A 23650-nucleotide genomic window follows, 5' to 3' on the forward strand; every position below is an offset into this window, starting at 1 on the left:
GCATTTTTCTTCCAACTTGTAGAACTTTGAGGGCACTGTTTTTCTTGGACTATTTGTTGGTACTTTTTCTAACCGATTCTTAAAGCTAATATCCAAAAAAATACTCAGAAATCTGAAACTATTTTGAAGCCATTGATGTATTTCAGAAATATGTTATGAAATAAAGCAAACTATTCCTGGCTGTTTGCCTGATTAGATACAAGCACTTCCTCCTGTTTGGAGTAACAGCTCACTGGCTGAACAATTCTTCACTGCACAAGTTCTTCTGTCAGCTGCACCCACACCAAAATCACCCATGGAAGTGTGGGTGGGTGCCCACACAACTGTCATCACCATTCAGGGTATTCAACATAAAGGTGGTTATGCTTATCTAGTCTTATAGGTAAGTGTAAAGGAGTCAGCCTGCCTGGAAATAAGTGCTGTAGAAATGGCTTGTAATAATTTACAGGGCATCTGTCCAATGACAATGTGAATTTTTCTCACAACTTATAAATTTGCTGTTAATGTGATATAGACTTCATCAATAGTCGATTCACACATTTCAAGTTTCAGCTGCCTGTGCATTAAAATTACACCAGAGACAATCTATACACTTGCTTGACTTCAAATGAAAGGTCATCAGCATCAGTCGTGTCCAAAAATTAATAATTAGGACTTGGCTTTGACTCAAATACAAAATTAATTGAAGTCATATTAATTATGAATTCTGCAAAAGGATCCATACAAGCAAAAGTGCCTGCCTGGCTCCATTATTCTATAGGGATAGGGCCTGGTTTGCATCTGTCTTAAGACAGTCGGTGACTCAGTTCTTTTGTTGGTAAAAGTTGTGTTTACATGCTGTGAAATCATGGAGTTTGTGGTGAGGTATCTAGTTACAAAGAAATGGGTTTTGAACTGTGATTCTTTTATGAAGAGTCTGAGTCTTAAGTATTATTATCCTTGGGAAGTGGTGTTCTGTAACTTTGAAATTCAGAATAATTTCTAACAGTCTCTAGTGTAATTTAATAAAGCTAGTAGTGGTAGATAGTAATCAATGTAATTTTTTGTGGATTTTTTATGGTTTTATACTTGCTTTGCTTTCATGACACTGATTACCAGTATCTGTAAAAAAATCAGAATAATATAAAACTATCAAAATTAAAAGATGGTTGCAAGGAAAAAATGCCACAATTGATCACACAGAAAATTCATAATGTTGCTAGAAAACTTAGCTTGGCATTTCAAATGTGTGATATTGTACTAATGCAAGCTCCAAGGCATTCAGAATTCACATGGTGAAGCATCATAAGCCTTTCCCAGTTTTGTTGAAGCTATAACATGTTTCTCTAATGAAAAAAAAAGAATAAAGGGGCATGGAGAGTAGAACAGCTTACCATGTCCTTTTATTAGGATGCATTTTTTGTTCCTCTTTTATGTGGTAGATTTCTGGACAACAGGAACATGTTCAGTAGTTGCCATTTGGAGGAAATACAGGTGGATTAACTAATTCTTGGGTAGCTGATGTGTCCAGACAACAGCTGTGCCAGGTCTTTTCTTGGTCTGTGCTTGGAAAGGAAGGAAAACTTGCACTGCAATAAGTTTAGAGCACTCTGACTGGTGATGTTATTGTTATCAGTGTTGTGTAAAGAGATATCACAGTTAAGAAAACATTTAAAAGACATGAAAACAACAACAAATAATTGTCATCTAAAAATCTAGCTGTTCAATTTCTCTCATCCTGATAAAAACAAGCTGCTGTTAATCGTCTTGGAATAAATCCATTTAAATACTGGGAAAGCTTCAAAGAAGCTTTATTATAAGAATTAAATTGTATTTGCAGAGAAAGGATAGAGGGAGCAGCAGAGAATGACAGAACAGAATATATTGGAAGGAAGCTCTGTTCCCCATCACATCCAGCCAGGCCAGCTTCAAAGTTGGAACCAGCTTATAAAGTTTGATATTTGGCTTGGAGCCTTATCTGGCCACATTTTGGATGTTTCCAAGGAAGGAGATTCCACAGCCTTGCTAGGCAACCTCTTCCAATGTTTGACTGCTCTCATTGTGAAGGGAAATCTCCCTGCTATCTAATTCCTTGTTGCAAGGCATTAGCCATCTGTTGTATAGGTTGTTTTGAATAGTATCGCTTAGTCTTAATGAGTCCTGTGAGGCAAAACACTTAAACTCTCACTTTTCAAATTCAAATAAACCACTGTGTTCTGCAAAACTAATTGTTAGTGGCAGGGGTTTCATTTTTTTCTTCCCAGTGAAGTCCTACTGTTGAAGCTGCAGAAGTTTTGGGTTTATGTGCCCTCTCCTTGTCTGTGAAATTACCCATCTGCATTTCAGGCAGCAGCATAGCCATCCTTCTGTTTCTCTGCTCATAGTGTTTGCTTGATATGCAAAACTTGTCCCAAAATGCATTGCTCAGATATTTTAAAAAGTGTTTACTTTCCAGCTGAAATCTTTATTATTAGTAAGTAATATTTAGTCTTGTTAGTAATGCACTTGCTCTTTATTTGCAACTAAGAGGACTAATTCCTCTTCTGGTGAATTTATTTCCTGAGATAGAATAAAGCATTTGTGTACATGCTTGTATGGTATTATGGGAAACTTCCCTTCCTAATAACCCTAGAGCACTTCTGGAATAGAGTTCTTTTTCTTAGTCTTAATTGAAGAGTGAGTTATTAATGATTGACAGCCTGCAGATGAGAGCTTGTTGGCAGCTCCTCTGCCCCTGGAGAATATAGCTGGCAAGGTCCTTTCATTTTTTTTAAGCTAACAGGGTATCTGCACTTTTTTTGATAGCGGTCCTAACCTAAGCACTAAGGTTAAGCAGACTGCATCAGGCCTGCTTTGAAAGGAAAGGCTTTAAAATTAACACTGGGCTGTGTGACAAACATAGTGTTTAATTATTAGGGTTATAAGTAATTTATTTATGATTTTCTTTGAAAACATCTCAAGTTCGTATCCCATTATTTGGATGTAGACACAAAATTAAATCTCACCTAGAAATGCTTTTTTAGGAAACAGTACTCCTCAGTGGTTTTGTGAGGAAATAGATCCTGGTTGCTTTGTAGATGTTATTGTGAGCTTACTGAAGATACTTCTCTGGATCTCTGATTTCATGGAAAAACTGAACAGATAGAAACTTTATTAACCTTTATTAACCCTCAGCTGTAGGACAGGTTAGTTCTCAGCAGAGTAGGGAGCAAGGGCCATCCCTGGTGCAGTGGAGTAATTGATAGCCCATATCTTGTTCACAGTTTCCAATGGCTCTAGGGTGAGGATTTTTATAATAGGTGAGGCTGGAAAAAGGCCTTCTGGTGTTGCATAAGCTGTTGCAGCTTTCGGCTTGTAATTGGAAATGTTCCTGATATGGGTGCCTTCTATCTGACTTGCTCAGGTATAAGGAACCCAACCCAGTAGCAAGGTGTGTTAGAAAAGAGTGAGAAGTTTATAACACACCAAACACTCTCTGTGTTTATGGCCTGAATGGGACTTAGCATGAGCAGTTGGTGGTTTTTTTGTTGTTTTTAGGGGTTGGTTGGTTTTGCTTTCCTTGGTTTTGGTTTGTTTTTTAAATCAAGACATGTCCTGAGCTATTTACATTGGCATGTTATGGCTGTGTGAGCAGTTTGATTGTTAGCTGTCCTTAGTCAGCAGAGTGTTATCTCTTAGGAACTCATTGCTCTGAAATCTAAAAGTGTTTCTTTATGCCTTATTCTGCGCTGGGGGCATCCTGGTATGCTGGACAGAAAGGTCAAATCTGTAATGCTTGAAACCAAACAGGCTTTACAAGAGGAAAAACTCCAGCTCCTTAAACAAGAAAACACATCAAGTTTTCATTTTTGCCTGTTTGAGGTATAATTCTTTGAATGGCTTTGTTATTTTTACTTTCTGAATACACTCAGATTGTGTTACTATTTTGTTACATTTGATGTGAGTTCTGATTTTGGATGTTGTTTACCTGAGAATTGTTAACTAAACCCAGAAAAATTTAGAGTCCTAAATAAATGAGCTCTTGGGTTCACAGATAGGTAAGATACCTATCTTTAATGAAATGTTTATTAGAGGATAGCAAAATGTCTAGATAGTGCTCTGAGGGGAAAGTTTATAGGAACCTTGATTTTAATTCAGTTCTGATGAAATACTAAATAATGTTATTTTATATAGACCATGCAGCCACACTGCTAAGGCTGTATGTTATACCTCTGCATGAAGGTGTAAAGAGAAATCATTGGAGAAATACCACATTAGAGGAAAAAGAAACATGCAAGGAAATGCCTTCCACATAATTTCTCTCTGATGTCATTAAATAATAAAAATTGTGGAAAATGTTGTATTTCAAATTACTGGTTCTATTCTGTGAAATTTATGGAAACACAAATCAGAAATGTATGTTATGTAATTTCCATGCTATATCTAAATAATCTGGTAACTGCCAGGTATAAATAATCATAAATTCAAGTGTGTCTCACCAACTAAAGATTGCAACTAGTTTACTTTTAAAACATTAACTTGCTTAATAATTAAATGCCACAGTGTGCCATTGGCAAAGTCGACAAGAACATAGCAAGGAGCTGAAAACATTTCAGACTTGAAATGTACCTCAGAAATATGTTTAATTTCTGGACTAGAGCAGCAAGACATCAATATAAAAAGTTCTGCCTTTTAGAGATCATATATTACTGAGTATAGCAATATTAATTTTCTTTTTCCTTTTTTCTTTTTTTTTTTCCTTTCAGCCATAATCAGCAGACCACGTCATTTAGACATCCTGTGACAGGACAGGTTTCTCCAGAAAATATTGAATTTATTTTGCGAGAAGAGTAAGTAGTTTTATACTCATGTCAAGAGATCTAAAACAGTAACACATTTAGCTACAGCAGATTAGTACCTTAATTTATTGATAGTTCTTACAATATTGTGGAAAAATTTAATTCAGGTTTGTGCTTAAAATTTTGCTTCTGATTGTGATAGTGACTACTTTCAAGTCCTAGCTTGGAATCAAAAACTATCATAACGATAGTTTTTGATTCCAAGCTAGGACTTGAGGGAAAATCTTTATCAAATCTTCAAAAAAAAAACTCAGGCAAAGCTAAAAGTAAACAAAAAAATTACAAAATATGCATAAACAATAATGCTTTAGTCTTATATAAATATAAGGTAAACAGAACATAAATGTAAAGTGCCTATTGGAAGGTTTGTACTGAAATTGAAATACACATAATGCTACTAGTTTCAATTTTATTTCCTTGGTTTTCTTATGTTTAAGATGTTCTTCATTGATCAGCTGTTTTTCTCTGTTCTAAAGAAATGGTGTAGAAAATATTTGTGTCCAGCATATTTTATGTTGATTGTTGTCTGATCAAAAAAAACAAAAGTAAGAAATGTATGTGAGTTTGGTGAGTTTGGTCACCTTAGGGTTGGTGTTGGATTGGATCATGCCCCATTTCTCTGTAGGCTTCAGCTCCTCCCTGTCACCCTGTCTGTCTGGCATAGATGTCTGTCTGCCATCCTTCTCTAGTGGAATGACTGGGTATCTTCCCTAGACAGAAAACAGAGTCCTGGACAAAACTCTACATCGTTTCTAAAGCCAAAGGGCAAGAAGAATGGCACAACAAACACCAGATAGTTTTTCCAGGCCAGTTTTCCAGCACTGTTCAAGCAGTCTCTGTCACAGAGCCTGGGCATCCTGCTGTGGTGCCCTGGATGTGGGGTTTGTGTGGCTGCCTGCACGATTCTGAGCTCTTTACATTTCAAATTGTGTGAAATTGAATTTGCTCTACACTTTGATAGAACTGCTATCAAAAGCAGTTACAGCATTAAGAAAAATGAGGCCTAGAGGAAGGCTATTCAGCACTCCCAAGAGACTGAACTTTTCCATGTTTTCTCTTGTGATTTGGAGAAGTAAACATGGCTGTAGAGCTCTGAGATTCTGCTACAGCCCTGAGGAGAACGTCTCAAATAGTTTAAAAGCCAAACCAACCAACCAAAACCAACAATAGCAGCAAAACTCCAAAAAAAAAAAAAAAAACCAAACAAACAACAAAAACCACTGGCTAAACAGTTGCTCTCCCCCAAGGCAAAGCCAAGGCAAATCCTACGTCAAGATGCCTGATGAGAACTAACCTGAAATATAACATTGTAGGAGAGGGCTGTGATTGGGTGTGAGGGCTGTGGGGTGGCTGCTGAGCTGGAGGTCACCCCAGCATTGCCATGGCAAGCAGGTGCTTTGCTCATTTTCAGGTATGAACCAAGCTGCTCCACCTCACTCTCCTAGTGAGGAGAACAGCTATTGTTGCAAATCAGCAAGTCTTACAGAGAGTATGGACAGCAATCATGTGTTCCAGCTTCCATCCATTAATTGGTTTTTAATTTATCTGTTGTAAAGGTTCAGTCAAATTTAATATGAATTTAAACACAGGCACTGGAAAGTAGGTGTCTGGATAACCTCTTGGAGTGCCTGCCTGGATTAGTCACACTTGCCTAGGCTGTTTTTTGTTTTGTAGTCATAGCAGCTGATAAATTATTAAAAAAGGAATTGAAAGAAGTACTTGTTGGTGGCACATAGATTTAGTAATCTTTATGTTAGAAACTTTCTTGGAGGAGAAATGGAAGTGCTTATTTGGAGGGCAGTCTGATGAACATGTAGACTTTAGTTACTCAGACTGAGATGGTATCAAAACCAACAAAAATCTCACATTGTAGTGGAATTAGAGGTGTTTTTAATTCTAAAAGAAGAGGGAATGGTTGGAGGGATAGAGAGAAGAGTAAATGTTTCTAGTGACTGCTCAGAAAACTGTATTTGCAAGAATGTTTCTCTAAGCTTTGTTATTGGCCTGAAGAACATAGTGTTTTTAAAATCAGATGTTTTTAATCTGGCAGTTGAAATGGCTTTAAAAATGTCTTTCAAGTGTGTGGGATGCTCTGGTTTCCTTAGTTTTGTACCAGTTCTGTGCAGCAGTGGGGGTTTGCACAGAGGCTCTTCACCATGGTCCTGTGAAGACCTGAACTCCTCACTTGAGTTCGTGCCAGGTGATGATGTTGGCATCTGTGGATGTGTCTGGTGAAATCAGAGGAGCTGTTGGCACCTCCCTGTCCTAAGGCCTGTGAAGGAACTGTGATGGAGCTGTGCTGTGTTTCCAGTCCTTTTCCCTCAGGCATCAGGGATTTCTTGGAATCTCTGGTGTTGGTGGTGTGTCAGTTTGGAGTCAGTGTTGTAGATTCCTGTCCTATGATGAAAGGATTCCCACCAGAAGGACTCAAGTCAGAGAGGCAGTCTCTGGGTTGGCATGGTCTGTGGACCCTTTCCATTGTGGCATCCTTTGACCAAGACTCCTTTTTCCTGTAGCTGGAGAACCCTGTCTGAAGCAGTAGCACTCTTAAGGGTTTCATAAAACGAGATTTGTTCTTTAGTGCTGTTGTGACGTGATTTATTACTGGCTGGTTGATTTTAATTTAAGATTAGGGCCAGGGGGTTGTCAGCAGATGTTGACTGGGAGCTAGTGGGGAAAAGTGAGCACAGACTTGCTCAGGCTGCAGCAGACATATCTGTTTAAAAGGACACATTTTACATCAGAAAAGTAATTTACAGTTGTGTAGAAATGATGAATGTTGGGACTGCTCTGGCCATTCCTCATCCTGGAGGCAGTGTTCTGGCAAGAAGATTTGGAAACAAATTTTGGAAAATGACACCAAGGAGTGATGTAATCCTATCTTGGTTATGACTTTGTGAACCAAATGCCCTTGATTCACTTGATCAAATGAGAACTGGGCACTTTCAGTAGAAGGCTGGGACTGTATTTCACTAGTCTTTCCCCAAGGCCTTTAAACAATATCACATCAATTTTGCTTTTCAAGCTGAAATCTGGTTTTCTCAACTCCATTGTAGCTGGAACCTGTGACTTTTGAATTACATTATCTTTTGATCCTTACACTATTCCTTCTTTCTAAGGGTTTCTTAGATTTTTAGATTTCTTTTTTTTTTTTTTTTTTTATATAGTGAATTAGTAATTCCTTGTTTCCTAAAACATTCTTATCTGGGACCACTATCAAATCCCTACCTTGTGCTCTTTTTCCAAGCTTAGCAGCTTTGGTCACTTGGTGTGTGGGGTGTGTGTTCTGTATCCTTCACTACTCTGCTTGAGAGCCAGCTTTTCTGCCTGTCACTTTTAGGTTTCTTTTTTTCTCATGGAATGGTTGGTCATAGGTGACTGCAAGATTCAGCCTATGAGCTCATTGTTTGTTATAATAATTTAATTGTACTTTTCCTTCTCTATTCCTTTACTAATAATTCTTAATGTTCTTTGGCTGCTGTTACTCATTGAGCTGATATTTAAAAATAACCTTTCCTTGGCAATGTTGTTTTGAGTGATAAAAGCTGCAGAGGTGGTTTTTATTTCTTCCTCTTTTGAATTACTTTCCTGTTATTGGCAGTGAATTCACTTTGGCATCATGGTTGTTTGTATTTTAAGTTTATTTTTCTATCTCTTTTTGCCAGCACCTCGGTTTTTGTCTAGAATAATTTTTATTGTATTTTGACTTGTTCACCTCACAGTTTTAGGATCACATTGAAGTAGTGGGAGCTTCTTGCTGTATGGAAGCCCCTCCATTTCACAGCTGCCTCTTGATCTTTGTGCTTTGCTTTAATGTTTTTAATGAGCACTTAATCCACAAAGGGACCTTTCTTAAACAGCTGATGGAGAAGTGAGAATTAATGATAAGTCTGCTAGACAGGTGTTTGGTTTTTAGTTAAATACATTGTTACAGGTGCATTTCTCTGTGAACAATCTATGATAGAATTACTGAGGATAGCTGTATATCATGTTTAGATTTCTCCTCTCATATTTTTGTTTAAATAAGTTTTTTAAGTAATTGCGGACAGAAAGGAAGAGTCAGGCACATACAGCCATGTGACTAATGTTAAACATTACTAGTTGTTTATTAGGAGCTGTATAATATTTGTCATAGGAGTGTGTTTGCAAATGAGGAGATAGTACTTTAAAAATACAAGAACATAAATGTATACATACGGGGGAAAATATAGTGTACTTAATGCAATGAGTGCTATCCTCTTTCTTGCGTATTTTGTGTGCCTGATAAAACCTGTGTATCACCTCTGGGGAGAGAGCCATCTTATTTTATCTATTGCATTTGGTTACTATAGCAGCAAAAATATCAGGTGGAGAGTAAAGAGGAGACCCAAACAACCCTAAAATAAATGTCTACCTTCTTTACATGTATAGAAACACTAGGAGGGCTGGGGTTTTTTAAAATCTAGCTAATTAGGCAATTTATTAGTAATAAAACTGCATTGACACAATGTTATTGCATCATGTCTGATTCCAACAAATACACTTTTTAAGTTGCTGGTATGGATGTGGATCTTCCAAGTCGACTGATCTTTATGGTCCCTCGTGAGTATTGCATTTTCAATATGGGCTGCTGGTGTAGTCATTGTTTTTTATTGTTCTTCTTCAGTGTTAGGGTTTTTTAATATCCCAAATGTTGGCTATGTAATTTTTTCAGCTGGTAAATATGGTTTCTGGAGACATACTAGCAATGTTTAAGTAGAGCAGGGAGTTGCTTGACCGGAGATATTATATAGGGTGTTATTTTCAAGTACTTAAAAATATTTACACAGTATTGGAGTTCCAAATGGACACACTGCAATTCTGTGTGTGCATTCACACACTTGTGGGAGGCAGTAAAAAACTAGCCTGAAAACAGTAAAACAGCATCACTACGAAGATGGAATGGGGTACCTTGGATAACAGGTATTATTATCAAACATCTTTGGTAATAGAGACTTTGAACTAATGTTTCTGAATGCACAGAGTCAGTGCTGTAGTCAATTATTTTTGAAGTTGAATCTGTAAGTATTATTAGGACAGTGCTAATTCCCTTAACAGGCCAGGATGTTTCAGGTAATTCTGCATATTCTGCCTGTTTTTATTTGCTTTTAAAAACACTGAGAATATTCAATAGCTGTTAAAAGACTTGAATACCTGAGTTTTGTATTCTGATTTCATGCAAAAATCCTATTGTAGCCTTGAAATACTATATACAAATACTGAAATTAATTTGCAGTATTGTTTTGTGTTTTCTGTTAAATGTTGGGTACAGCAAGTTTGCATTACCAGGTTTGCTGCTGAAGACTTGTTATAGGAGAATAATGAGAATAATAATCTATTTTCTCTTTCAATGGACTTAATGTCTCGTTTGCTTGCTATTTGAATTCTTCCATGGCAACTACCTCACATTTTTAAAGAGCATTTTTCTTGTGAATTTGAAGTTCGTCATTAATTTCATACTACTAGAAAGGGAAAGCCTGGTTTCTTGGCAGTGATCGCTTGTAGTGGCAAGTGGAAGGGCAATCACAGTATGATCACATAATAAATGCTTAGAAACTACATTTTTATCATTCTGTATTGTATTATGATTTTCTTATGATGGTCTTGTTAAACAGAAAGCTTATTTTGCTCTGTAATTCTTCTATTTTTTTAAAGTGCAGTATGTTTAACCTGCTGTGAAACAGCATTTTTGGGAATAGAGAAAATCTGTTAAATCAGAGTAGAAATATTAAGTTAAAACCATTCCTCTGGGGTTATTTCTTCTTCATTAATTTTTTATTGGAAAAATTAATTCCAATTTGTCAAAATTTAAATAGTATTTTTCATTTTCATCAACAGGAATAGCTTAGTCAGGCAGTGTCATATGTGGGAAGTTTCTTAATCTGCGTTTTGCAGAGTCTGGAATAAAAGGTGATTAAATTCTGAACCAGGGTAGCTGGTTCATTAGAGGTGAGGTAAATGGACTCAAACTGACACGTTTAAGTTCCCTTGCTTTAAAGGATGGTCAGGAATTTTAGGGGCCTGCTGTAGGTTGTTCTTATATCTTGGACCTGAGGTTATATATAAAATCTAGAAAGAAGGAATTTATGTCAGATGTGCAAGATATAAATAAAATGGGACCTAACTTGTATTAATTACTTGCAAGCTTCATTGAAACCCTGGTCACAAATGGAAAAATAAGGAAAAAACACCTATCCCAGTTTTTGAACAGATAATTGTTCATGTTGTAACTGAGGAAGAGCAGTGGTGGCAAATATTTTGTCCTCTGTTAAACCTTGTGTTGAGCTACTGAAATCACAGACTCTTCTCTGTTCTCATGATAACTCAGAATTATTTATAATTCTGTGGTAACTCAGAGTTATTCTTTTCTCTGTTGGGTTCAGATCTGGATTTCAGTGGTAGCAGCAACCATATTTGGTGTAGCTTTTATACCATTTTTGGTTTTTCTAATAAATGGCTTTGGTGACTGGGAAAAGGAAAATCAGATGTTGTTAATTGTTTGTTTTGTTGTGTGTTCTTTTCTGATGTGACTCTATTGCTACTTGTTATTTGCTAAATTATGTTGTTAATGATTTTTGAAAATGCCACCTGTGGTTTTAATTTCATTCAATGCTGGTGTCGACTTTGGCTGCTGAAGCTTCTCTTCACAGAGATTTTATTTTGCCCTTCTATCTATCCTCTCAATTCTTCATCTGGGTGGCTGTACTGAATTCTTACTTGTTGAACAGGTTCTTCTGGTAGGATTGACCTCACTCATGCTTTAAATGGATATCTGAGCTAGTTATCAGGATTTCTGGAATCTTAGGATGACTCAGAAATTACACATTTCTAACGACTATCTGCCTTGAATTGCACCATTTTGCTTAAAAAGGTATTTTAATAATTCATACTGTGCTATGAATCATATTTTGGGCAGATTCAAAGATACAGCATTAAGTTAGTGAAAGATCTAACAGCAGTCAAGGCTCAATTTGATTTTAAATAAAAAGCCTGTTATTGCCAAGTGCTGATTCCCGTCCTTTTCTCCCCAGTACTGGCTCTTTCACAGGTTTGGCCAATTCTCTAAATTGGGCAGCTTGGTTTCACTGCATAGGCCTTATCTTCTCTCTTCCTACACTCCTTGTTAGGTCTTGATTCTCTCTTTGGTTTGCAGACAGTTTGGCAGGTTTCTCCCTACTGATGCATAGACAAATACCAATCATCAGATGTCACTGCTTGAGAAAGACCTGAAATCTAAATGACAGGAGTGGTGCAAAGGAGCTTGCAGACACACAGCAAATGTTTTACTAACTTGTCGTTCATTTGCACACTGTGAATTTTAAACATAAAAAGGCCACACTCAATGTTGGAAACAATGTGCTTTAGATTATCTGGTTTTGTTTGCTTTCTAGACAGAATTCATCTATGTCCAACCAACAAATAAACCAAAGGCCTTCAAGCATGGTCAGTGAAACGTCCACTGCAGTAACTACGTCTGCTGTTGATGCAAAACCTGCCTCTAAGGTAAAGGAAAATATTTTCTTTTCATCTTGTTGATCATAACTTCACTGATCTTAAATCCAGTATTCTTATGCTGATTTCAGTAGGGCTGTGGATTTAGCTAGAAGTCTAGTCGGACCTGAGAGAAGAGGTAATATCTTCTACCCAGACACAAACCTTTTGACAGCACTGTATGCAGCAGTAACAGCACTGTTACAGCTCTTTTAGAAGCACTGCATGCCCACATGACAGCATTGAATGGTGACTTCTTACATTGTGATTATTGGGACATAGAAAGTTTGTGTGTTACAAGTGGAAGTAAATATATGAAATATTAGTATTGCAGCAAATGTTTTAGTAGTTCAGTATATATAGCCAGATATGATGCATGATACCAGGAATTTGCAGTTCTTAATTTTTCATGAAATCTTACTGCCTTTCCTCCTCCTAGTAACAATTAAATCCTTTCTGCCCTCACTGCATTGCACAAGCAGTGCAGGCATCAAGTTCACACACATAATGTTTAATAATAGAAAAGTCCATTCCTTGTCATTGACAAAGGACCTGTGTCCATTATTGAACAAAGTATAATAAAGTGCTGTACTTGAAGTGTCACCATCTATTTTAATACTTCTTTGACCTTACAGTAAATTACAGAACAGTGAGAATGGTAGTGGGTGGATAAAAAGGGATAGAGCAATATTGAAAGAATTAGCAGAGGTAATTTTCTTAACTTTGACTGCAGTTCTTAAGCTTCTCAGTTGGTTTTCTTTTAAATGCAAAAGTGAGCAGCCTTTTATGTAATTGAGTTTAAGAAAGGGCTTCACTGAATTGGTTGCAAAGATGTTTTGTTTAGTTGGAATACTTAAAATCTTTTACTACGCATCTAATTTTTTGATGTGCTTGAGTATAGGAAATTATAGAATTTCATGAGAAGCTGAAAATTAATTTTTTTAAAAATTATTTTTTAAAACCTACAATGTAGAAGTTATTGAACCAACACAAAGATTGTAATGTACCATGTCTCAAGAATGCATTTATCTTTAAAGTGCTAGATGAAGTTATCATTGTAAACAGTAAGCTTAGCAGGTTGCTTGAATTAGTTGAAACACTTTTTTTTGATGTTTGAAGAGTTGAATTTACCAAAGTATGTTGGCATTTGTTTTTACTGTATTTATCCTCCTTACTCTGAGTTTTTGAATCCTGTATTAGAGGCAGAAAGCTCATTTTTTTCCCTCTTTAAACCAGCAAAAACTTACTGGGGACCTGGTAGGGTGCTTTGAGCTGGGGAGTTCTCCAGTGGCGCAGCTGGCTTTAACTTGGCCAGGATCACACTTCTGCCAGAAAGCGTGCATCCTCTGAGCCCTGCTGCTGCTGCTTCCCTCTGTCACCTGCTTGCACTGATCCAGCAGAGACCAAAAATGGGGACTGGATTCCACTCCCAGGCCACCCACATGCTGGGGGCTCATTCCCTGGCCATGTCAGAACCACACAGCTGAGCAGGAGGGTGATGCTCTTTCCATCACAGCTCAGAGAATGTCCAGAACCATCTCCCAAGGCTTTGGTTGGTCTGGTTTTGGTCTCTCTTTCTATTCTGGGTGCAGTCCACTGTAAGGGTGGCTGTGCATGCTTCTGGAAGGCTCCCAGGTGTGGAATTTTTAACTTGAGCCTTAGAATAAAGCTCTCACAGAGGCTTTGTCAGCACTTTGCTTCTTCACCAAGTTTGTTGCTATAAGATCCATTCTACTTTGAGTCTTTAATTAAGATGAAACAACATCTTTCCTACATATTCCTACAATGTGTCATCATTGCATGTGTTAACAGACTTGAAATCATTTCCCTTGTTTTGTAAAGTCAGATCTGTTGAATTCCTTCACAGTCTAACACAAAAATTATTTCAAGTGAACTAGCTGTGAGAAAAAAGGCTGTAAAATAACCTGTGTCCTCCACTTTGAGATTGACTTCTAGGAGGTTGAGAATAGATTTTCAAGTCCTTCCATCTATTTCCAAATGTTTTTTTCCCTGAATTCCATAATCATTCTTTCAAAGAGTGAGTTCTCAGATGCAGACATGAAGCACAATCACGTTCATGTTCTCTACTTAGAACAAAATTAACCATGGCTAATTTTTGGTTTTTTATTAAATGCTTCTATAATTTGGTCTTGCAAATGCCATCAGAGAATGGTGTATGCATTGTGTTGGAATCCTAGCCAAGTTCAAACATTTTTCTATAGAGCTGTGCACATTTGGGGCCAGTATTTTGATGCAGGAATTGTCTGAGTAAGAAATCTAAAGACTTGAGAGCAATGCAGTCTATCCTACTCTTTGACATTTGAGGGGTATGGGCTTGAGGGAATGAAAAGCAAAAGGGCATTTTGATAAACTGCAGTTATTCTCTGTCCCAAAGATCTGCTTGTTCATAGCCAATTCAATTACATGATTGACCATATTAAAAGCCATTTATATTGATGGATAATTAAGGTTATGGAAGAATAAGGGTCTTCTTCAGTTTTACAGCAAGGTACATTTGGAATTTAGTCTGTTGAAACATGTGGTGGTGTGAATGGAAGTCTGTAAATGTTACTGTGCCACACAGGACTTTGGCCAAGTCAAAAATGAAAGGACTGTAGGGAATGTATTTACTATCTGCACTTTGAGAGAATGTTTTGGATGGGTTCTGCATAACACAAGTCATTGAATTGTTGGTGACACTGGTAGCTGCTGGTATTTCCCTGAGGTAAACTGGTGAGGAATCCAAGTGAAGAATGTGTCTAGCAGCTGGAGCAAGCAGTGGTGACAGGAATGTGATGTGCCAGCTCTGGGGCTGTCTGGAGCTGGAGTGCAGCACTGGGTCTAGCTACAGCCACTGCATGTGAATGCTCAAAATTTGGTGATTTTTGCAGAGTTTCAGTTTTTTCTATCTGAAAAATAAGGATTATGTCTCATTTTCTTAGAGATACTGAAAGGATCCATAAGTTTCTAACTGAAACACTGAGATTTTTTGACTTAAAGAGTTTATGACTTAAACAGGTGGCTTTTTATGGGTCGACTTTAAAAATTCCTTCTAGATTGCAAGTTCCATGTTTTATTATGTGTATGTATTTGCATGTTTTGACCAAAATACAGTCTTCCTGTTTACTATTTTAAAAAGTCTGTCTGTACTTTTTTTGTTAGTCCTGTTTAAAAGAAAGAAAAAAATTCCATAACGAGTTAGCAACTTTCCTCCTCAGCTACAAGCTGCTGTAAGCAAGAAGATGAGGCAGTGATGGAAAGGGATTTGAAAATTTTGGCTTTTGACATTTTTGAGTTTTGTTGCAAAAACTCAGCAGTCATTCACAAGCAAGTCAGCATAACAAATGTACTGAAGTCAGAAGTGACTTTGGTGTCTTCAGTGATACAGACAGCTGTGCTGACCTGCATTTTTAAACTCCTGACAGTGATATCAGAAGAACTCAAGTTAGGAACACACTACTGCAGTGCAGAGAAATAGTTTAAAAATACACCTTTTCTTTTAAACCAATTTCTTAGTCTAGCCAGTGGGAACAAGGTGTGATTAAGTATCTGTTATGCTTTGCAGTATCTGTTATGCTTTGCAGTATCTGTTATGCTTTGTTTTATTCCAGAGCAGAATGAGATAATCAATACTGAAGATTATAGGAGAATTTTAATTACATAAAGCACCATAAAAAGATAATTTTGTTTCCATTATGGGTATCGGATTGACATGTAATACACAGCCTTTGGACAAATTTTCCTACTCCTGTGCCTTAGAAATTATTTGGTCCTTTGACCAAGTCCAAGGATGATTTTTCTACATTGTGGTCTGCATTTTTAAATTATTAATATCAGAGAAAGTGCTTGATTAAGATATCTGATTTTAAAAAAACCCCAAATTTAAATGCTGCTGTAAGGCTAGATCAGCTGCACTTTAACTGCTCCTCATTTCCTTCACCCTTCCAAAGATATACATGAGAGAAAGATTAGAAAACTAAATTCTGTACATTTTGTAAATTGATTTATGTTCAGCTGCAAAGTATAAATAAAGTAAAAACAAAATAAAAATAGAATTTTGACTTTCAGAGCTTTAACAAATTTTGGCCTCATTACTTTTCATCACCCTTTTAATGTTGCTGTTGCATCTTAACACTGGGCAGCAATTTTTAAAAACTCAACTGTCTTGTTTACTTCTAATTTTTCTTAACCAAAGCCCTTACATGGCTGTGTTTGCACAAAGCCAGTGCTCTGCAGCCTGTTGGCTGAGTGCCTTAGCACAGGTCTGGCAGAGACACAGCCTGGGAGATTTGGTGATGCCATCCTGACTGACTTCTGCTGTGAACTGGCTTTTGCCAGTTCCTCAGAAACCCTTGTGCCAGCAGCCCTGGACAGGTGCACAAGTGTGGGTTTTTCCTGTGGTGCCCTGGGTGCTGCTGGGTCATGTGCAGGCTCTCACTGAGCTGTCTGGGGAGGTGGCACTGCTGGGGAAATCCTGCTCCTCACTCCTGTTAAATCTGCCTCACTGCTTCATATGCTGTAGCACCAAAAAAGAAATGCATTTTTTCATACTGGTTTTACCTAACCCTTCATTAACACAGGAAATTTAGTGCTGATTGGTAAAGTCTGGCCTTCACCAATCAATCAACAGAATCCATTTAAAGTTACAATATTGTGCTAGAATTATTTACATTTTAGACAGCAGTCTTCTAGTCCAGATGTTGCCTGCCTGGCAGGAGCAGTACACTGAGATATTCTTCTGATATTATCCCTTGTGTGTGATGAATATACTTGTTTCCAGAGCTGCTGTTTGCCTGCAGAGCATCTGTACCCTGACAAGCTCAGAGTTTAAAAAGAGAGACACTGTAGGAAAGAATTTGGACAGCTCTTTTCTTGGAGAGGTTGGCAGCAGCTGTAAGGGTAGTCTGTCCTGAAGCACTTGGAGAGCAAACTGGGCTGAGGCTGGAAAAGAACAGGCAAATTACTCACTGAGTGCTTTTTCACACGTGGATGGGCCTTGCTTGTTTGTTTTTGAAATAGTTTTGTCCATGTGGGTCAAAACTGAGGTTTCAGTAAGACACAGACCATTACCTAGGCCTTGTGATTTCCACTGGCTGCTGTGTGGGTCTCTTCCCTGGTAGTGTCACTGTCTTCTCCTTTTGTTTGCAGGGCCAGAGTCCAAGCATTTTATTAAGCTATCAATGTTGCTTGACTTTAAACAGGAAGGAAAAATTAAAATCCACCAAAAAACTCCATCAAACCCCCCCCAAAAAGCCAAACAAAGAGCAAGATTTATCTACTCAAAGTCCTGTGTGTGTAAGAGACTTGTGCAATATTTTCCACAGACTTGCATGCAGCTCTCAAATATTCTTTCCAAGCACACTAAAATTTCCACAGTTCCGCCTTCTGACTTGACACAGCAGTGCTGCTGCTTTTCAGCAGGAGCTGGCACACCATCCTGATGAAGGTAGAGGATTGACTTTGCTCTGTTGTAAATATCATTGCCTGTTTACTTGCCCTTGAAAATGCCATGAGTACTTTGTTGCTGTGTAATGAAGTATAAGTTATTGCAGTGAGAGTATTTGTAATATGAAATGAGTCTCAGGATGGTTTAAAAACCACTGCTCCATTATCCTTTCCAGGTTGTGAAGACTGGAAGCAAAGTTCACAGCTTTGGAAAGAGGGAACAAGCCATCAGGAGGAATCCCAATGTCCCTGTGATAGTAAGAGGCTGGCTGCACAAGCAGGTATGCATCTGATCACCTGGTTCTGTTCATATATTCAGTGCAAGCATCAAGGAGGAGCCAGTGCTTCTAAGGACCTGAGAAAGCAGAAGCTCCAGTGTTGGTGGCACAGGGCAGTGCTGGGTGCTTCCACAGACTTCCATAATCAAGAATTTGTGCTTGGCAAGTGTGAAACCCAAGGTTTACAAATGGCTTTCATTCAGAAGAGGAAACTGATAAATGGAAGTCACCATCTCAGCTCAGTGTTGAGGCTGTAACTTTGTTATCTAAATGTGGTTATTTTCCCTGGTTTGTCCTGCTGGCTCAGTGTCAGGCTGATCTTTGACTCCCTCAGAACACAGTCAGCCTGAGGCTGGCTGTGAAGGCCTTATTCTATCTTCTTGGTTATGCCCTTCTACCCTGATCAAAGGCTGAATTCCAGTCCCTATGCCTTTTTGTTCTCCAGAAGCAGGAGGGAGAAAATGATGGGAAATGGGGACATGTAACCAGCTCACAGTAGCCAGCAAAGACTGGATTACAGAATTTCATTCAATGAACAGAATTCTACAGCTGCTGTGTCTTGAACTCTTAAGCTGACAGAAACACATCTTTGGGTGTAATAAGTAAATAAAGCTGTTGTTATATGAGAATAATTCCCCTGCCTCTCATTGGGCAGCATGTGCCTTCCAGATTATCACCAGAGATCCAGCAGCTAGATTTAGGGATGGGCAGGAGAAGGCTGAAATCTGAGGCTTACAATTATGGTTTTACATGAAAGTGAAATAGCTGACAGCTGTCTGCTCCCTCCTGGGTGGAGAGCTGTAATTCTGCTGTGCTCCGCTCTCAGCTCCGGTGACATCCACTACCCAAGTCCATTAGTTCTCAGGACAGAATGAGAACTCGGACGCAGTATGTGTTGCCAGCCTTGTGGCATGAAAATGGGAAGGGAAGAAAGTCCTTCCATAGATAATTTGATTGCAGAAAGGAGGAGGGAAATAGCTAGGGCAATGTTGTATATCCTATTTCCTTCTGTCCCCTAACCTTGCTTGTAAACCCTTAAAATCTGAAGGTGCTTTTTATCCTGCTGGTCCCATCGAAGCCTACCCGAGCTGAACAAGTTGTACTTGCCTAGGTTATAGTCTGGCAATTTTAAAAGCTTCAGAAATTAATTTCAATGCAAATAATCCTCATTCTGACAAGGTTATATATATATCTATATCTATATATATCTCCACAGGCATATTATATTATAATTCCTTAAAATTTGCACATTATGCATCCTGTTTTATTTCCTAAGGAATATTAGATTAAATTACATTTTAGGCATGGGTAACATATGGTAATTGAATTATAGGATATCATTGCCTGAAATGTGAGGTCATACTTCACAGCTGTGTAGTGATTTTCATTTGGTCTGCAGGCAATCTTTGTTGGACTTTTTGCCATCCAGAAACACACTTGGTTTCCTTATTGCAGATAAATCTCAGCAGATAAAATAAGCACTGGTTGTGTACAAGGTTAATCTGAATGCTGTTAGGGATGAGGGTTTAATTACTTAATGAAAATTAGCACTTTGACTATTCTGCCCTCATTACTTTTTAGGTGGATGTTTTGCCTCTTATCTTAGTACACAACGTTTTGCTGAGATAGAAACCATTTGTTTTGCACTTAGCAATCATGTTTAGGTAAGCTTCTGGTAAACTACTCACTGGATCAACACTGTGCCTGTTAGCTTTCCTTAAATGAAAAGTGTACCACATTTCTTGCATTTCAGGATAGCTCTGGAATGCGGTTATGGAAGAGACGATGGTTTGTGCTTGCTGATTTTTGTTTGTTTTACTACAAAGGTGAGTAAATATTAGCTGGTTTGGGTTAGTCTGAATAGTTCACCTGTACAAATCATGGTGAATGCATGAACTAACTGAGCTCTTCAGTTAAAGTTAGTTGTTCTGAGATGAACAGTGAAACAATTGCTTGGCCAGACATCTTAAATGCACAGCAAATTCTAGGCCAGAGTAGGGGAAGCAAAGGATGCTGTATGATATTTTTTCACATCATTTATGTTTGGTGAGTGACGCAGTTTACTTTGCAGAACATCTGACTGGAGTAAACAAGATTCATTCCATCTCTGGTCTGTGTTCTGGGAACTACTTGCTTGCACTTGGACATCTGAGTTTTTTAAGAATGTGCTATGGCCAGATCATGGCATTGGTTCAGTTTTTATCTAAGGGACAAAGTAAGACTGAGAACTTCTGAATCCAGCAATTCTGCCAAAAAAAGAGAAAGGTTAGATGTGATCTTAGACCAAACTAGGTATTAGGTAAGGTTCTTTTCAAGTTTTCATGTACTACAAATTTTGAAAAGCATTACAGAATATCAGACTTGAAATTAATATTTCTAGATGCTGCATTTCTGCTGTCGATCCCTTGGAGCCAGCAGTAAGAGAGGTTTCCTAATTATAGCCATTAGCCTGGATGTACAGTGCTAAATGGAAAGTCCATCATGTTTTTCAGCCTGTCACTGTTCATTTGGCACAATAAGCTTTATACTTGAAGTATATTCTTCTGGCTGAAGCTAAAAAGCAGCATCCAACCCTCACCTCCCCCCTAAGAAAAAAAGAAAAATAACTCAATAAAAACTCAACCTCATTAGGAAAACAAACTCCAAACTTTTTTTCTTTAAAACTAAAGCATTTTTCTGCATGCATTATTGGTGTTGAATCATAAGTGAATTTGTGTCAGAAGGGACTTGAGGAAGTGTCCCATCCCAGTGCCTGGTGAAAGCAGGGTCAGGAAAGGAGTCAGCCCAGGTTGCTCAGGGTTTAATCAAGTCAGGCACTGAAAAGCTCCAAGGATGGAGATGGCACAGCTTCTCCCTTGGCCTGTGCCCCTGCTGCTCTGTCCTTGGGAAAATGCTTTTCCTTATGTTCAGTCTGAGCCACTGTTGTTTCTGCGTAATGCCTGTTTTCTCTGTGTCCATAAAGGAGAATATATTGTTAGCCCATTAAACAGGGCAGGAAATTAAATTCTATTTCTTTATTCCACAGACAGCAGAGAGGAGTCTGTTCTGGGGAGCATCCCATTGCCCAGTTATGTCATATCTCCAGTTGGACCTGAAGATCGTATCAATCGCAAATTTTCTTTTAAGGTACATTTGCAAAGCTTATCCACTAATCACAGTTTATTTGCATTAGAAAAGCTGCTGTTGTAAACAAGAACACCATCTGTTTTCCTATTTTGCTTGTTACTAGCTTTTAAAAGCAGACAGGTTTATTGACTGCCTGTTGAAATGTGACATAGCATTTTTTTTTGCTTATGAATTGACATTCACGTCTGTTACTTTGTAAGTGTCCTTAGAGCTTAATGAAGTGTCCCTGAGTAAAGAGCCTGTTTCTAAAATCAGAAATTAGTATTGAAAAGTTGTTCCAGTACTGTGTACAAATGGAAAGAAAAGTCTTATTTACTTTATAATAGAGTACTTGATCTCATAATGGACTGATGTCTGTTTGGTTTTGTTGTGGTTTTTTTAAAAAGAAAAAAATCGACTCAGATCTCACAGGTAGACCATGACAGCACTTGGTCATCCTAAGTGATACAGACTTCTTAAACGGAACAAGTACTCTTGTTTGATATAGCTTATGGGTGGTTTTGTGGTTTTTCTTTTTCTAAAAATAAATATAAGTCTATAATTTGCAGTTCTAGTCTTCATTATAAAAGCCCACAGATATGAAATAAAACATATTTCTTGACAGTGCCAAACCTGACTCCAAGTGATTGTCCAAACTACAGCACTTAGGCAAAGTTGAGAAACTTCCATGCCTGTGGCAGATTTAAAGTCAGAGCAGAACTTGTTTTTCTATCAAGCAAATCAGCTATGCACTTTAAATTAATTTACAAATCAGGTTCTGATCAGACATACTTTAGGAGATCTGGAAGGAGTCTCTGTTTACATATTTTCTGTGCTGAAATTATGAAGAACATGTGACTTTCTATTGCATTTTGGTTTTTTTTGAGGTGTTTTAAAGTTGAGACTGCCTTTTTTACTTTCAGTTCTGTTTTCAAGTGGATAGTGGTTTGAAATTTATTAAGCAAATATTAACTTGGGAAATGTGTTTAAAAAAGACCTGGTGCACTTTGTGGAAATGTTTATTGTACTTTTCAAATGCATTGAGCATGAGTTATCAGGATAAAACTACAAAGAAATCTTTGTTTAAGAAAAACATTCCACCTCCAGTATTTACTGAGTGTGATTCATAAAGCCCTCCTTTTCTAGAGCCTTTTCCTAGGAGGAAGCATGTACTGAAAGAGGGGAACTCAATGTGCTTTTCTAGGGTTCCCTGCTTTTTATTTTATTTAAATGGTGTTTACACACTCTCTTAAGTCACCACTGGCCAAGGAGAGTGGAATCCATGGTTTGGTCGTGGTTAAACCTTTCCAGAAGTAAATGCAGACTTCTCCTGTTCCTTTTAGGATATCATACCTGTATGAGCTCTACCAGGTATTTAATCTGAGTCTTTTTCTGGAAATACATGAGACTTTCCACACAGGGTCTATCTATATCTATTGATATTGATAGAAATAGGGTGTTGATAGCAAAAGAAAGTTTATGCTAGCAAACTCTGTAAAAAAAAATCAACATTTCATGCATCAGTTTGTCAGGCCAGTTGTAACTCTGCTTTAGGTGTTTGATGATGGACTGCAGGCTGGATGCTGCAGTGTGATTTTATTCAGACCCAGCTCCAAGGGCAGCAGGAGGATTTTGTGCGGTTCCTGTGGCACAGACCCTGTCCAGCACTGATGTTCAGTGGTCACAGAACTGGCTGTGGCCTCCCCACAGCAGGAGCACCCCGTGCTGGCATCCATCACTCAGCAGCCATTGCCTTTATCTCCTCTCTTCAGAACACCTCCAGACCCAGAGCCCAGCTGGACATTGTGTCTCGCAGCGTAGCACAGCCAGAAATAGAACACACGAGCAGATTAAGCCCAAAATAAAGATAAGACTTTTTTTGCATTAAAGACCTGAATGAGTGGAGTATGTGCTGTGGCATTTCTTACATTTAGCCTTCTCTTTACTGAGGTTGTTGTAAATCTTCTGTTACAACAGGATTGTCTCCCATTTGAAGTAGGAGTGAGTTTGGAAGCTAGGGAAACAGCAAAACTGGAAAAAATTCAACTCTTTTGTTTGCAAAACTAGAGGAAGGAAATTTGCTAAGCAAAATACATGGGTGCTTTTTGCATATGATTTGGTTAGAAGGAGGCTTGTGAAGCACATGCAGGGTTCAACACAGACCCTACTGAGCAAAGTGTTAAAACGTGTGCTGTAGGTGTTCTCAAAATCCTTTTCCTTTCATCACCCTCTGAGGTCCAGCTTAAGTTTTTGTCTCTTTGGCTGTTTAACAATTACAGGCCTGCAGAACAGCCTGTAGGCTTTTGAAATCAATCAAACCCCTACTTTGAAATATATCAGTATGTGCATTTAATTTCTTTGGTTTAGAAACTGTGCTTTTAGGTTTCTATTTTGATACAATTTTTGAGTCTTGACTCTTTTTTGAGTCCTCTCTACATGTGCCAAGCAAAGTGCTGTGACTAGCTCTAAGCCACTGTCACTAAGCTGTGTGTGAGC

General features: G+C 38.1%; 1 protein-coding gene across 3 annotated transcripts in view; it reads left to right on the forward strand.

Moving 5' to 3' along the window:
* PLEKHA7 (pleckstrin homology domain containing A7) overlaps positions 1–23650 on the forward strand; it is a 146681-nt gene that overhangs the window by 78354 nt on the left and 44677 nt on the right. For all 3 annotated transcript variants that reach the window (XM_058025399.1, XM_058025401.1, XM_058025402.1), the window contains 5 exons: positions 4725–4808; positions 12227–12338; positions 17948–18052; positions 19803–19875; positions 21075–21175. In XM_058025399.1, coding sequence (XP_057881382.1) covers positions 4725–4808; positions 12227–12338; positions 17948–18052; positions 19803–19875; positions 21075–21175 — 475 coding nt within the window. The remainder of the gene's footprint in view (positions 1–4724; positions 4809–12226; positions 12339–17947; positions 18053–19802; positions 19876–21074; positions 21176–23650) is intronic.

This window comes from Melospiza georgiana, chromosome 6, assembly GCF_028018845.1.
Source record: "Melospiza georgiana isolate bMelGeo1 chromosome 6, bMelGeo1.pri, whole genome shotgun sequence".
NCBI lineage: Eukaryota > Metazoa > Chordata > Aves > Passeriformes > Passerellidae > Melospiza > Melospiza georgiana.